Here is a 15,072-nt window from a genome sequence, read left to right as displayed (position 1 = left end):
TGGAATGACTCACATGCACACACACACACACACAAATAATTAAAAATCAAAAGGAGACACCAGCCAGAGCAGTGCCTCTCCACCCTCTGATGGCCATTTACCCCGTGAAGAATCTTCTGAAAGCGATGGGCCCACATTTCAGAGAAAATTACTCAAAAGGCACAGTTGGGTTGTAATGTCAGTGGTCAAAAACCCTCGACTTAAGTGAAATCCAGCCCTTGTTTTTGACTGTCATTTACTTAAAACAGGTGAAAACATTGTGAAGAGTTGAAGGAGGATCCTTGAGATTCCGCACAGCGAGAGGGCGGGAGGCGGGTTCGGAGAGAGTCGGACTGTCGGCAGAGTTTAAAATCTCCAGACGAGCAAACTCTGCCGCGCTCTGCAGCGTGGAGACCATCAGCTGTGACTGTCCCTCTCCCGCCCAGTGGCGATGTCCCTCAGGATGTCCCCAGCCCCTCGAATCCTCCAAACTTCTCTGTGCTCATTTGGGATCAAAGCCAGGAACTTTCCTTAATACAGGGTTGCACACGCATAGCAGGCATTGTTTAAATAACTTTTTCCTCTCTCAAGGTATTTTAAACTTTATTGTATCTCATATTAAAAATAAACTATCTAAGAGTCCAGAGGAACCGAGGACGCTGCCCACTGCTGGCTCTGGAGCCACAGATAAACCTCTCCTCTCTGGACTCAGTGTCCTTGTCTGTGAGGTGAGGGGGACCCATCTTCAGTGCCTCTGCCTTCTCCTGGCTCTCTCCCGGCTGTCCACTCCCCAGAGATCCCAGACACTTCCACGGGGCTGGGGTTTACAAAGCTATTCCTAGGTACCATCCTGCACGAGCCACATCTTTTCCTGGAGCCGTGAGGGACTGGGCTCCTGTCCTGCACGCACCGAGCTGGAAGGAACCAGAGAAAGCGAGGAAAGATGCAACAACACGGTGGGAGGGTTTCCCACAGGCCCCTCTGGAACCCCGTCCCCTCTCGCTCGTCCTCAATGAAGCCAGTTGGGCTGATGGTGCAAGAGGGACAGCCCGAGGGAGCCCAGAGGCCTTGTGGGTCACCACTGAGGAGGGCAGGCTGAAGGGGGCGTGGGTGAGGGTGGAGGGGGCCGGCCATGTGGCCCACAGAGACCTCCAGACGGCGAGGCCGGAGACGCAGGCTTATCTCTTCTTAATCACGCTGTACTCTGGCTCCTTCTCTGGCGACCTCTGGGAGGGAATCCTATGGGCCTCGGAACCCCGACTCCGGCCGTCAAACACCACGGAGCTGTAGTGAAGCTCTCCCCCCGAGGTTGCCTGCAGAGAGACCGGAGGCTCAGGAGAGGCGGAGGAAGGACGGATGCCCAGCTTAGCATGGAGAGGGGGACCCCCAACGGGTCTTGGAGAGGCTCCGCTGGGGGAACTCCAGCCTTCCCCACTGTCCTGGCCTCTTTCTCTCACAAAGACTGGGCTCTGAGACCTTGTCCACCCACCTGCTCCACCTGACCTGGTCAAGTCATGGCACAAAGGTCCAGGCATCACAGCCAGGGCCTCCCCGGGGTCCTGGGCCTGACCCAGGGTGTTCTACTCTACAAAGAGGAGACTGAGGCCCCTAGAGGTTTACAGGAATTGGTGAGGCTCCCCCAACACAGCCTCTGTGCTCCTCTTGAGGAAATGTCCTGGGAACGAAGCAGCCCATGGGTCCCTTTTGAGGCCTCAGAGAAGTCTGCAGAGCACTGGTGGCCCTCCAGGTAGAGCCCAGACCGGCCCAGGGGCTCCTGCGTTGGCTCTGACGCTCTGTGACTAACTCACTGAGCTGTGGACACAAGGCCTGACTTGGACCATGGGGGCAGGCAGAAGAGAAGGACCAGGCCACAAATCACTCTGAGACCATGAGTCACCAAGCTAGAAAACCAAGCCATTGCTAGTCCCAGGGCCACACGGCTGTGTGGACATGAGCAAGTGTCACATGAGGAAGGAATCCAGTTAGTCCTTCGCAGGGAACCTTCAGACACTTGGCCAGGAGCCCTTAGAGTGTCACCAGGCTGTGCCAGCTGCTCAGAGGCCCTGGTGAATGGCACCAGGCCCCTGGGGTCCCAGGCCACACCTCATCCTCACACACACAGTAGCCTGAGGTTGGGCAGGGGCAGGGCCTCCTGGGGACCTAGAAGGGATCCCGCATTCCGCCACATGGTGCAGGAGAAGGAGCCCAGGAGAATGATGCCAGGGTGGACATATCCCAAGAAGTTGGGTCCCTTTTCCAGACAGACCAGCAGCTCTGGTGACCTGTCACCCTGACACCAGCCCTCGATGGCATCACATAATGTATCTGAGACGTCTCAATTGGCTCACAGGCCAGGGGGGCCTTGGAAGTCTCCCCATGCAGCTCCCTGTCTGATGCTTAAATCTCTCCCCTGTCTTCTCCACCACTCCCCCGGGCTCTGCCTGAACTCTTCCACTAATGGGTCTCGACACTGGGGGCAGCCTCTTCCATTATTCCACTTTACAGTGGCTGCGCCTATGCGACGACCTACAAGATGTCTTTGATAAAAACCTGAAAAGCAGAGTTGATAGCAAAGAGATGATGAGACCAAAACGGTGAGAAATCACAGACTCTAACATTGGGTGTATGGTATACAGTAGGTGCTTAATAAATGCTGTACTTTATTGACTATCAGGGCCATATTCCCTGGCTAGCCCAATAGCCCCTTCATCTCCCACCCCCCAGCCACAATGACACCAAGCCCTTCTAAGGATGTCTGCTCTGACAAAATCTTCACTTGCCCCATTTTCTGTGTGGCCCTGTCCTGCAGAGGCACAAGACCACCAAGCCAGCCCCTCACTTCCCTCTCTGCCTGCCGCCACCTTAAGATCCTCCCATGCTGGGAGCCGGGCTCTGGTACTCACCACCGTGCTGTACACCACCTCCGGCTGCCTTGGCCTCATGGGCTCTTCCCGAAGGGGACACATCTGCAGCTCCAGATTCTCATAGCAGGGCTCGCTCTGTGGGGCAGCCTGAGGGGGCAGGATGTGTGGGGGCTCGGCAGCTGTCCATGGAGCCCCTCTGTGGTCCAGCCCAGAGGGGCCTCTGCCTCTCTGCAGCCTTGCCACCCTGCCTCCCCCATCTCCCACTCTGGGCAGTATTTGAATGCTCCCCAGATCAGTGGCCAGGCTGGGAGAACCCTCTCTCATTCCACTTTCCCTGGGGGGAGGGGACAGACTGGCCATGGCTCTCAACAAGACCCAGGGACCAGATCTCCCAGGGGTCATTCTTCCCACTCTGGGTGAGCACCCCTCTCCACACATTGATGACCCATGCAGACCTCCACTGGCTGATGGGAATATCCAACCCCCAACATCTCTGTGCTCCCCTAGCCGCCCCGACACACCTCCTGCTGCAGCTCTTCTTACCTGACTGGGGGTCTGGGCTGGCTCTGGAGTCTCGCCAGCTAAAGATACAAGAGGAGAGTAAGGAGGTTGAGTCCCAGAATAAGGGCAGGGATGGGATCCCTTCTATTTGTCTGGAGAACGACCCTTTCCCTAGAGATTTCAGCCCTGAGGACCTTTCATGTCAGGTCCGCAGCACGGCAGGGTCTCAAGGGTTTGTTAAATGGGTGAATTAGTGAATGAGGACATGAATGAATGAGTGAGCGAGTGAATAATCCAACAAGCAGGATGGCTCCAGCTTGGGGAGAGGGGCTAAAGAAAGCTAGTTCTCGAAACAGCCACTCATGAAAATGTCTCCAGGTGGGAGAAGACAGAAAGGAAAGACTCCCATTTAGGAAGACCTGACGGCGAGAAGAAAAAGTTCTGGAGAGCTCCTTCACAACAATGTGAATATACTTGACACTACTGAACACTAAGCTTAAGAATGCTTAAGAGGGCAAATTTTAGGTGCTTTTTGCCACAATAAAAAAAATGTAGGGACTGGCCCGGCGGTGTAGTGGTTAAGTTCGTGCGCTCTCCTTCAGTGGTCCAGGGTTTGCAGGTTCAGATCCCAGGCATGGACCTACACACCACTCATCAAGCCAGGCTGTGACGGCGTCCCACACACAAAGTAGAGTTAGATTGGGGGCCAGCCTGGTGGCACAGAAATTAAGTTCACACATTCCGCTTCAGCAGGCTGGGGTTCCCCGGTTTGGATCCGGGGGGGTGGACATATGCACTTCGGGTCAAGCCATGCTGTGGCAGGTGTTCCACATAAAATAGAGGAAGATGGGCATGGATGTTAGCTCAGGGCTAATCTTCCTAAAAAAAGAAGTAGAGGAAGATTGGCAACAGGTGTTAGCTCAGTGCCAATCTTACAAAAAAGAAAAAAAATGTAGATCTGTAGGCCCAATCCCAGATGTATTGAATCAGAAATGCTGGGGATGGAGTTCAGCAATTTATGTTTTAACAAGCCCTAAAGAAGTTGAAAAAGAAAAATAAGAACCTGTCCTTGCAGAGACCTAGCATGGCACCATCCATGAGAAGTCACCAGGGTTATCTGTTCCCACCCCTTGCCTGGGGGTCTGTCCCTCGCGGACAGGAGGCCCTGTCGTTCTGAGGGTCACAGCTCAGGCAGCACAGCCCCTTGCTTCTGGCACCTGCAGCGCTGCCCTGCAGGAGTCCCGGCTCCGAGCACCGCTCTGTGCACCCCTGGCCCTTCCAACCCAGGGCCCCAGGAGCAGGTGGGCAGCGGGCGATGCACACACCCTTGGTGTAGGTGTGTGGCCGGGCAACCCCAGAGTCCACTGCACTAGATGCCACAGGGAGAGACATTGCTCACCCCTCAAGGAACCCCAAAGTCAAAAGTGAGATACCATAGTCAGGAGACACAAGTCCACATATGACAGAAGTGTGGACTGAGCCCTATCAGTTGACTTAGCAGAACATGCCACCGGACGCTCTGAGGTGGGAACACATCCTGTTCCAAATGCCGCATGCAGGCTCCAGGCCACCCTCCCTCTCCTCGGCCCGGACGGCTGCTCTGATGAGAAGGACGAACGAGACTGGTGGGGAAGAGACGGGAGTCCACCGCCAGGGGAGGAACGCGGCATTGAGAAAGTTCGGCGGTAGCCAGCTGGATGGGAAACTGGACTGAAGGTGGGACCAAGTCTATGCTGGTCCCAGGGCCTGGCGCACAGTAGGTGCTCAGGACAGCCTTGCTGTGTGAGCGAGGGAGTGAGTGGGCTGAGGGGAAGAGCTGTGAGCAGGTGTGAAGGGTGGGTGTCAGGCTGGTGTGAGAGGAGGCGGTCAAGATGCAGGATCTGAGACTTACAACGCTGGGGCGGGAGAGCCAGAGTTTTTGGACAGAAAGCCTTCCTCCTGTCACAGAGCATCAGTTAAACGTGGTAATCCCACGCCAGTGAACTCTGCCATCAGGGGCTTTTAGAAGAGCATTTAACAGCAGGGAAAGTCATACAATATGTTAAGCACAAAAAAGAATAGGCTTAAAAGAGGCATGATGGTATGAAGCAAACGTTCTAAGAAATCATATCTGCATCAGAAAAAGACCGGAAGTTCGCATCTCAAACATCAGTGGTTGGTTCTTTCTGGGGAGCAGGAGTTCATATATTACAGGGAATTCACTTCCTTCTTCTTTTTCGAATTTTCTACAGCAATCACATATCCCCTTTTTATAAGGGGAGGCTTTCTAGGTGAAAGGGCACCACGGAGAACTTTGGGGCCCACAGATCTGAGGCAATCCGGGCTGGGAAAATCCCCCTGTGGTCAGCAGCGTCCACGCGGCCGAGGTGGAGAAGGAGCATGCCCAGAAGTGATCCGGGAAGGGCCGTGGGGAAGGGGAAGTGGTTTCCCTCCACCTGTCAATCACAGATGTGCTGAAGCTGATCTCTCTACGAAGGCCTGAGCCGTGCTGGGGGCAGAGACTGGGCCCCATGGTGGGCTGGAGGTGAGAGTAAGGCCGTGGTCCCCCGGCCCAGCCCCCAGCACCACCGGCTCCCGTGAGCGATGCAGCTGTGGGGGGAGCAGCCCTTTCTCCCCCCACCCCCATCTCACTGTAGCCTTTGGAAAATGGACAAACATCCCCCTGAGGACCCTCTGCTCTTGGAATCAAGAACTCTTAGCACAGGGGGGAACCATAAGGCTCTCACTCCATCTCAGGCAGAAATCTGCTCCCTGACAGCTCACAGCTAGGCCTCCAGCCAGCGACAAGAAGGCCACGACTCCACGCGCTCCTCTGTCCTTCTATTTATTTAATTCGCTCATCAGTGTTTATGGAGCTCCTATTTACTGAGTGCCAGACAGGGTGCCGGGTGCACCATACGAGCTCTCCCTTTTACTCTGAGCTCGGAGGGGAGCGCCTGGACCACAGGATGCCTGGAGCTTCCTGGGGTGCCTGTTGCGGGTGGAGATAGTAATTAACACATTAATTCAACAAATACTGATTGTGCGCCTTCTCCAGTCATGGTCCCTGATCTCGAGGAGTTGCAGGGCTGTGGGGAGGCAGGCAAGGAAGCAGGCGGTGGCAATCTGGTGTGAAAAGGGCTGTGGGGTACACCCAGGAGGGGCCCCCAAGCTACTCTTTGGGGGGTCAGGAAAAGGTCCCAGAGGAAATGAAGTCTGAGGGCAGCCCTGGGGGCCCACCAGCAGTGAGCCCAGGAAACAGGGTGCCCAGAGCAGCCGCAGAAGGGGAAACTGAGGTCACAGCTCTTGCCAAGTGACAAGAAGTTGGGAACGGCTGGTGTCATGGGCAGGAGGGGTGGGCAGGGCCAGATTGTGGAGGGTCTTGAGTGTCCTTAGGGGCCTGGACTTTTGAGGGTGTGGGAGGTCATGGAAGGGTTTTAAACAGAAGAGGGGCACTGCTTCATGGGCATCCACACCAGGCCCCACCATGGGGAAGGGCTCCTTCTAGGGAGCCGGCTCCCACAGCCTGTATCCGCCCTACCAGGGACCCCTCCTCTGGGGTCTTCCCTCTGGGGTCACCCAGGATATACGGTCTGAGGGTGTGCCTTCAATGCCCATCCTGGAGAACAAGGACACAGGGCCTCAAAGACGGGAGGGTGTGGTCAGGGCCTGTCCGTCCTGGGGGGCCAGGGGAAGCAGGGAGCTAACTCACCTTTGGCCTGTCTCTGAACCATCCTCCAGGCCAGCAGTGAGGTCCCCGCCAACAGAAGCAGCAAAACTGCCAACAGAGAGAACAGCACTTGGAGCCTGGAGGGGAGACACAGGATGGGGTAGGTGGGGCAGGGCGTCCTGCCTTCCCTCCTTTGTTTCAAAGATAAGGCCACATTAAAGAAGCAGACGGTATAAAGTCTCCTTTCTACACATCCCCATCTACCCAATTTACCCCACATACACATACGCAGTATACTTAAGAACCTTCTAGAAGCTCTTTATTCAGATCCAAGGAAATATGAATGTACATCATTTTCCCCCTTTTTTCACACAAAGGAGGCACAGCATAAACACTAGTTTTTTACTTAAAAATCCTTCTTGGAGATCTTTCCATGTCAGTGCATAAAGAAGTCCCCCGCCCTTTTTTACAGCTGCATAGTATTCCATTGCATGAAGGGATCATAACTTATTGAACTCTTCCTTTTTAATGGGCATCCCCCTGAGTCTTTTGCAATTACAAATTTTGCTGCAAAACTTCCCCGTGTAGTTCCACCACTCCACACTTGGACGAGAAACAGCAGATTCACTGGGAAGCTGACATGGCTTAGGTTTCGGACCCCTCAGTTGCTCAGGCCGCTTCTTTCATGCCTAGTTTTCATTCATAACGTTCTGGTCTTTTCCTTAAAGGTGCCCCTCCCCTCCCCCTAAATTGCACAGGCTTCAGGCCCCACAAAACCCAGCTCTGACCCGCACGTGTGTATCTGCAGGCCGCTTCTGGAAGTGGCATGTTTGGGGCCTGAGTTTCACCTTCTCTGATATTAAGATTGTCACTCAGGTTGGTCAGAAGCCAGTGGACGGGCTTTTGGGGCAACATATGATAAAAAATCTGACTGGCCTTTGCACCTGGCTCCTGGGAGGGAGGCCCTAAATCCTAGGATTTTCTCTAGTAAAGGAGTGTCTTTGTTATTCATGTGTCCCGATGATCACAACCGAGTTTATGCTAAGAGATGAGATGACTCAGGATGGGGGCCAACCATGTGGTCAGAGATTTGGGGCCCTGAGGCAGCGTGACCTTCAGGAAGTGGAGGGGGCTGGAGACCGAGTTCAACCACGTGGCCAATGATTCAATCAACCATGCTTGCATAAGGAAATCCAAAAAACCTCTGGACACCGAAGCTTGGGGGAGCTTCCTGCTGGGTGAACACAATGTCCCAGGAGGGTGCTGTCTCCTGACTCCCCCGGGAGAGGGCACGGAAGCTCTGTGCTCAGGACCCTCCCAGACCTCACCCTACTCGTCCCTTCACTTGGCTGGTCATGACCTTTATCCTTTATGATAAGACTGTAATTCTAAGTTTGGCACTTTCCTGCGTTCTGAGTTATCCAAACAATTACCAAACCCAAGGGATCATGGGAACCTGCAAATTTGTAGCCAACTGGTCAGAAATGTGGTGGCCTGGGGATCCCCAAAGTGCTCTGGCATCTGGAGTCAGGCAGTCTGTGGGCCTGAGCCCTTCACCTATGGGGTCCGAGCTAACCCCGGGTGGTCAGTGACGGAACCAGGTGGGGTCAGTACAGGGAGTCGGTGAATCCCGGAAATGGTTTGTGACTGCGTGTATTTTTCTAGGAAAAGGGTCTACAAATGTCAGATTCTCCTGGGGGTTTGTGACCCAGAAAGCTCAAGAATCACGAGTTTAGAAGGAAGAACCTAAGACTTGGGAATCACATAAAGCTGGGCTGGAAGCCCAGCCTGCCTCTCGTAGCTACACTACCTGGAAAATCACTTAACCTTTCCAAGCTCGGTTCACTCATCTGTAAAATGACGGCGGTGACGGCACAGGGTTGCAGCTGGGACCAAATGGGAACTCTCAGGTAAGGCCCTGAGCACACGCCTGGTAGGACGTCATCAGCTTCACTAACTGTTACTTTCCTTCCGTCCACCCCCAGCTTCTGCCCGGCTGAGCCCTCTCTCGGAGCCCAGGGCAGGTCCAGCGTGGCCTCAATAACCCAGGCTAAGAGACAGACACTGCGCTTCCAGCCTGGGCCTGGCCCAAAGGGAGCCAGAGGCCTCCACCTGGCGCAGGGAGGAGGTGCCCGCCCTGATCTCCTCCCGAGGAGGGGGCCCCTCCAGGACACGGGGACTAGGATGCCTTACCCCCAGCCGTGGTTCTGCTGCAGTCCCTCCTGGCTGCTCATGCTGAGGGTGGCACTCACGGTGGCCGGGGTGGTGATGGTCGAGGTTGTGGTTACAGAGGTACTTGTAGTTGGGGCTGACGTTGGCGCCGACTTTGGGGCTGACGTTGGGGCTGCTGCAGAAACACAAGTCAGAGCCAGGGATCTCTCTTCTGACTCTCCCACCGCTCGCCAATCCATTTTAGTTTGATTTCACACAAAATGCTCACTCAGGAAAGAGCAGGATGGAGGACCCTGGGCCCAAAGTCTCCCCAGGACCTTCCTGGGCCAAGGGAGCATAGCCAGACAGGACACTGGTACCACCCCCAACAGTCCTGATGCCACCCTCCCATGGAGGTCAGGGCCCTCCAGAGGGCCCCTGAGTCACCTCAGCCGCCCCAGCCACATGCTGCCTGCCAGAGACGTCTGTCTACACTGCAGTTCTCCACCTGCCCCGGCAGCTCCGGCTTCTGTGGGGCTGACCCACAGCACCCTCCTCTCTCCTCTGCCAGCTCTGCGCTCTCTGCCTCCCCTTGCCCGAGAAGCACCTTCCCATCCCTCAGACAGAGCGGAGGTGCAGCTCCTGCAGCAGGCATCAGGGCTCATTCACTCCCTTCCTCTCTCTCTCACACACTCACACACACACTCACACACACACTCACAGTTTGCTCCAAGTCTCTGATCTGATTGCTGCCTCGGCTATTCCCACTTGAGCCTCTTCAGGTGGCCCTGGTGCTGGTACAAGGGGAGAGGGTGCGTACAGCTCACCTGGCAACACAGACACCTCAACCTTGAAGGTGAGGTCAACAAAATTTCCTTGATGCCATGGTCTATTGATCCCACAGCAGTAAGTTCCTGTGTCAGCCTCTGTGAGGTTCTCCAAGGTCACGGTGAAGGTGAGGTTTTTGGGGTGATCCCTGAGGGACACGCGGCCGCTCCTCACTTCTTTCTCTGACTCTGTGGTTTCCACAATCTTCGTCTTCCACAGTGGCAAATGTGAGTTTCGGCACCAGTATTTTTTATGTTCTCTGTATTCCTCGTCATACCGACACTGCACACTCAGGGATCCCCCGATGGTGCCGGTTACGGTTCTGGGACCACTCAGAGACAGAGAGCCTGGAAAATACAGGCGAGTCCCAGCTCCTCATCAGATGGGCCTGGGTCTGGGGCACCCTGGGGGTCACCCCTCTCAAAATCCCATCTCACATCACTGCCCCCATCAGCCAGATCACACCTTGAGTGCCCTCCCCTTCCTGTCTGTCACCCCCAAGACTTTGACCACAGCAGCCCCTCCCTCCGGACCCCAACCTCCCTTCCTGCTGCCCTTCCCGCCCCTCACTGAGCCCTCCCACGTCCACGCTTGCCCGGACCATAAGAACTCGCCCCCAAGCACCCTGCTCTCCCCTCCCCCACGGGCCCCCCCCACCAAGCCCTGAGCATCTCAGGATTGTGAGGAACTGCTCACAGACTGTCTGTCCCACCAAGGGGGTACGAACAGGGCAGAAAGAGGGCTGCCACGAGTTCACAAAAACACTGGACACGCTTAGTAAATTTTGTGGATAAAAAGTCATTCCCACACACAAAAAGTTGACTGATAACAGGCCTCATTTCTTCCTGGGTCTTACTTCCGTTTGCCCAGCTCCTGTAGCCTTAATTTTCAAGGAAGGTCGTTCTTTATTTCCAAGATTTATGTCTGCATTTTCCCAAACGTCCTTAGAGGAGGAACTGGGAGAGGAAGGTGTGCGTGAAGCTGACATTGGCCACCAAGTGGAGGACACACTGCCCCGGGCGCTGTGCGCACAGCCCCTTGCCGCCCTCATGATTCTGTGGTCAGGCCCCCAAATTGGCGTGTGGGGGAGGTGTGGCTGGCTCTCTTTTCCTAGAGTTAGGACTCCTTAATTTTACTTGCTTTTCCGGTTCTTAAATCCCTCACTTGAAGACTCTGAGACCTCTCAAATGTGGCTCCAGGAGGGCAGGGGCCTCCTTCTCGTATCTTCCGTGTCCACAAGTGCCTGGCGCGTAGTAGGCCCTCAATAAATACTTCATCGTGAGCCCCTCCTCTACCCCATCCTGGATCTATGCCCACAGCTGCCCAAAGCTGGCCACAAGCTCCAGTCAGTCCCTCTCCCAGGGGCCCCTCAGGACCTCCTCTCCTGAGCGTGCAGATGCCCTGCAGAGAAGGCCTCCCCAAGCCTGTCACACGTGTTACTGAGATCACTAGCCATTGCCAAGGCGAAGTGGAAAGGACATCAGAAGCAGCTGGGTTCACGTCTCGGCTCTATTACACATCAGCTGTGTGTTCTGAGACAAGTTACACAACCTCTCTGAACTTCAGATGCCTCATCTGTAAAGTAGTGAAAATTTACAGGCCTCATATGGCATTTGGGGGCATTGAATGAAAGAATGGGTGTAAAATGCCTGGCAAATAACATTAGGTTGAACCATATGAAATTGCTGATATTCAACTATTTTTGACCAAGAAAACAGGAATTTTATAAGATTCAATCTAATAAAAATAGATAGCCCTCTGTCTGGCCAAATTCAGAAATGAAAAGAGAAAATAACCACAGATACAGAGAAAATGGAAAGAATTGAGATGGTACTTTGCAGAAATTCTCTCCAGGGAAATGTGTGAAGCTGGATGAATTGTGATTTTCTAGAAAAACAAACCACTACAATTGACACATCTCAAACACTTAATACCTAAATGTCTGTTCCAGCCTTCCTTCACTCCAGATGCTGTTGTTGGTCCCCACGTCCTAACGTAATTCCCTCCCTCTCCTCAGCTGTGAATTATCCTTCTCTGCCCGGGTCTTGGCTCCCTTCCCTGATCTGGGCGACCCCATCACGCCCACCCAGACCACCCTTCCTGTCTGTCTCCAGTGTCACTTCCCTTTACGTGCTCTCTCTGTCTCTCTCTCTGTGTCTGTCTCTCTCTCTCTCTCTCTGTTTCTCTCTGTCTCTCTGTCCTTTTCTCTGTCTCTTTTTCTCTCTCTTCCTCTCTCTCTCTCCCGGTGTCTGTCTGTCCGTCTCCCTCTGTCTCTCTCTCTGCTTCTTTCTCTTTCTCTTTCTGTTTTTCCATCTCTCTCTCTGTCTCTCTCTCCTGACTCACTTTTCTCCTCTTAGCAACAACAAAAATAAACCACCCTTTTGAGGACATCCCACAACTGAAATCTTGGGTGAAAAAATGTCACCATTTCTGCCAAAAGATTCTGCACCTGTGAAGGTGACATTGTAACTTAGAGATGGGGGTAGGGGGAGGGTCAGAAAACCTTCAGCTTACTCCCCCACTGACCTGGAACAATAACACTTACGTACAACCCTCCCCATTTTGCTCCTCTCTGCCTTCACGGGTCCAACACCTATCACCCACGCTGGCCAGAAACACAGGAGACCGGAGACCACCCAGGCCATGGCCGGGGGCCTCACTGTTTCCAAACCTCTTCTACCAGGATGTGCCTCTGTTGTCCTAACATTTTCCTTTAGGATCACAAAGTCTCAGCCCACTGAATCCCAGATAAAGGAACCAATCCCCAACTCAAGGAGTCAGGAGAGGAACAGGTGCGTACACACCCAACCCAGGAGGAAAGAAAGAGTAAAGCCAAGGCAGGAATCGGCGAATTAGGAAACAGAAGAACAGCGGAATTAGTACGTACATTAAAAAACTGATTTTTCTTCTGGGAGAGACAGACAATAAAACAGACATTCTGGTGGGTGGCCAAATCAAGAAAAAGGGAGAAGCTACACCCACACGATTAAAGAGAAAAACAACCAGGGTAATTTTCAAGTCTCTACAAATGAGCCTGTAAACTTGGATGAAACTCATGATTTTCTAGGAAAATATAAGTTGCCAATCTTGGCCCAGAATAGAGTTTTTAACGTAGACCAATAACGATGAGTGATATCAGACAGTCCTTTCCCAGCGCTGACTATGTGAGGTGACGTGGTCATCGTGTCACAATGTAGACGTATATCAAAACATCACGTGTACACCAGAAACATACACAATTGTTGTTTGTTAATTATACCCCAATAAAACTGGTGGAAAAATGCAAAAAAAAAAAAGATTTATTTCCCTTTCGAGAAAAAAAAAGGAGTCAAACCCAGACAGTTTCACAAGCTAGTTCTCTCAAACCTTCAAGGAACAAACAATTCCAGTTTTATTTAAGCATTTGCAGAGAATATAGAAAGAGGAAAACCTCCCTCATTCTTTTCGTGAAGTCAGCTTAGTATCAAGACTAAAATTGGGCCAAATCTCTTTTTTTTGGTGAGGAAGATTGTTGCTGAGCTAACATCTCTTGCTAATCTTCCTCTATCTTGTGTGGGATGCCACCACAGTGTGGCTTGACCAGCGGTGCTAGATCTGCACTGGGGATCTGAACCTGCGAAGCCAGGGCGCACAAAGCAGAGTGCGCCAAATTAACCACTGCACCACCATGCGGGCCCTGGGACGAATCTCTTAATATAATTCACCACCTTAATAGTTCAGACAGGGGACTAGAGACAGACAGGGGAAAGGAACCGAGAGCTCAGTGAGGGCAGATCCCATGAAAACACAAGAAAACCCAAGAAGTCAGTAGACAAATGAATGGGGAGAGGATGACCAGTTTCCAAATTAATACACAGAAAGCCATAGCTTTCCTATAAACAATTGGTTAGCAAAAGAATCAAAGAAAACACGCAATTTATAAGCAAAACAACCAAAAAGATTTAAAGTATCCTAGGAATAAACCCAATCAGACTGTAGGACCTGACTGGGGAGAGCCGTGAACACTATTGAGAGGCACGGTGGATAAATTCCCCTAATGGACGAATAGGAGGGTTTATCTTCTCCCCGGAGAAAGTTTCTCTGCCCTCTGCTTCCTTCTCACCCCCTTCCTCTCCCCGCTGTCCCCATCTCCCTTTCTTGGACATGACTGACCCCGGCACCCAGGCCCCCATCCCCTGAGCTGCCCTGGCCGTACACCTCCATGTCCCTGAGACCATGGCCTGCTGCTCTCCAGTCCCCATGCTTCCTCTACACCCTGCCTGGGATGTGTGACCCGCAAGGGAGCCTCCTGTCAAAACATAGGCCCTTCGGCGCGCTCAGCGGCAGCCACCCTCCCACCCACTCTGCTGTGTCCTGCCTCTCAACCTCTTTCCTCCTGCAATAATTCTCCCACAAAGCCCCTCCCCCACGCCCCACGGTGGCTCATCTAAGTTCAAGCTGATGCAGAAGGAGAGACAGACCCTCGCCCCTTCCCCTCCCGGGGCTCTGGTCCTTCTGTCTGTCCATCTTACCTGGTGGACAGAGCGCCCCCCGTTCCGAGTTCTGTACGGAGTCCAAAGTCAGGATGCTTCACGTAACATCTCCCCTGCGGCAGGCCCTGTCTCTCAAACCCCCCTCCCACCCACCGACCCGCCCCCGGCAGAGTTTTAGTCCAGGGCAGCCCCTCACCTGGGACCCAGAGAAGCAGCAAAGCTAAAGGCAGCCACACAGCCCGGGACTGCTGGGTCATCTCTCCAGCACAGATGTCATCTGCAATTGCGCCAGACCCCAGCTGGACCCAATGTTTCAGTCCCCTCAAGGAAGAGGGTCAAGTGTCTGTGGCTCCCGCTTCTGCTTTTCTTTGTGCCGCGCTGCTTCCTGGTTCAGCTTCTTTTTGATTCTGCTCCTAGAGCTGGTCAGAAAATGGAAACACGGGGGGAGGCAGAGCTGCCAGTGGCCAGGGCCCCCGGGTCTGTGCACTTCTACTTAACCCTGAGTGAGCCACAGTTTCCGTGGATATTTCCAGCGAGGGGACCACCCCCTCCTCCCCAACGGCTCCCAGACCTGTGCCTCCCCCTCTCTCACATCCCCCAAGACCACAGGGCCAACATTCCTTCTAGG

General features: G+C 53.6%; 1 protein-coding gene across 3 annotated transcripts; it reads right to left on the bottom strand.

Moving 5' to 3' along the window:
- Positions 1-210: 210 nt before the first annotated feature.
- CD300A (CD300a molecule) lies at positions 211-14,798 on the bottom strand. 3 transcript variants are annotated; one of them, XM_046674556.1, is made up of 8 exons: positions 14,641-14,798; positions 9,972-10,319; positions 9,187-9,340; positions 7,036-7,130; positions 3,387-3,424; positions 2,883-2,990; positions 1,129-1,292; positions 211-893 (listed from the first exon to the last, which is right to left on the bottom strand). In XM_046674556.1, exons 1-7 carry the CDS (start codon positions 14,699-14,701, stop codon positions 1,158-1,160), a joined length of 939 nt encoding a protein of 312 aa, XP_046530512.1. In that variant the 5' UTR covers positions 14,702-14,798; the 3' UTR covers positions 211-893; positions 1,129-1,157. The 3 variants fall into 3 exon arrangements, with proteins under 3 accessions (XP_046530512.1, XP_046530513.1, XP_046530511.1); XM_046674557.1 differs by having other exon boundaries at positions 212-1,292; positions 9,187-9,337; XM_046674555.1 differs by having other exon boundaries at positions 213-1,292.
- Between the last annotated feature and the right edge of the window lie 274 nt (positions 14,799-15,072).

This window comes from Equus quagga, chromosome 11 (genome assembly GCF_021613505.1).
Source record: "Equus quagga isolate Etosha38 chromosome 11, UCLA_HA_Equagga_1.0, whole genome shotgun sequence".
Lineage (NCBI taxonomy): Eukaryota > Metazoa > Chordata > Mammalia > Perissodactyla > Equidae > Equus > Equus quagga.
Note: the sequence above shows the minus strand (reverse complement) of the source record. Positions and strands in the feature narration are given on the sequence as shown.

Coding starts and splice junctions, on each gene's coding strand:
- CD300A (XM_046674556.1), bottom strand. CDS start 14,701: ATGACCCAGCAGTCCCGGGCTGTGTGGCTGCCTTTAGCTTTGCTGCTT. Junction 10,320..14,640: donor GCTGCTTCTCTGGGTCCCAG/GTGAGGGGCTGC, acceptor TGTATTTTCCAG/GCTCTCTGTCTCTGAGTGGT. Junction 3,425..7,035: donor GGTTCAGAGACAGGCCAAAG/GTGAGTTAGCTC, acceptor TTGTATCTTTAG/CTGGCGAGACTCCAGAGCCA.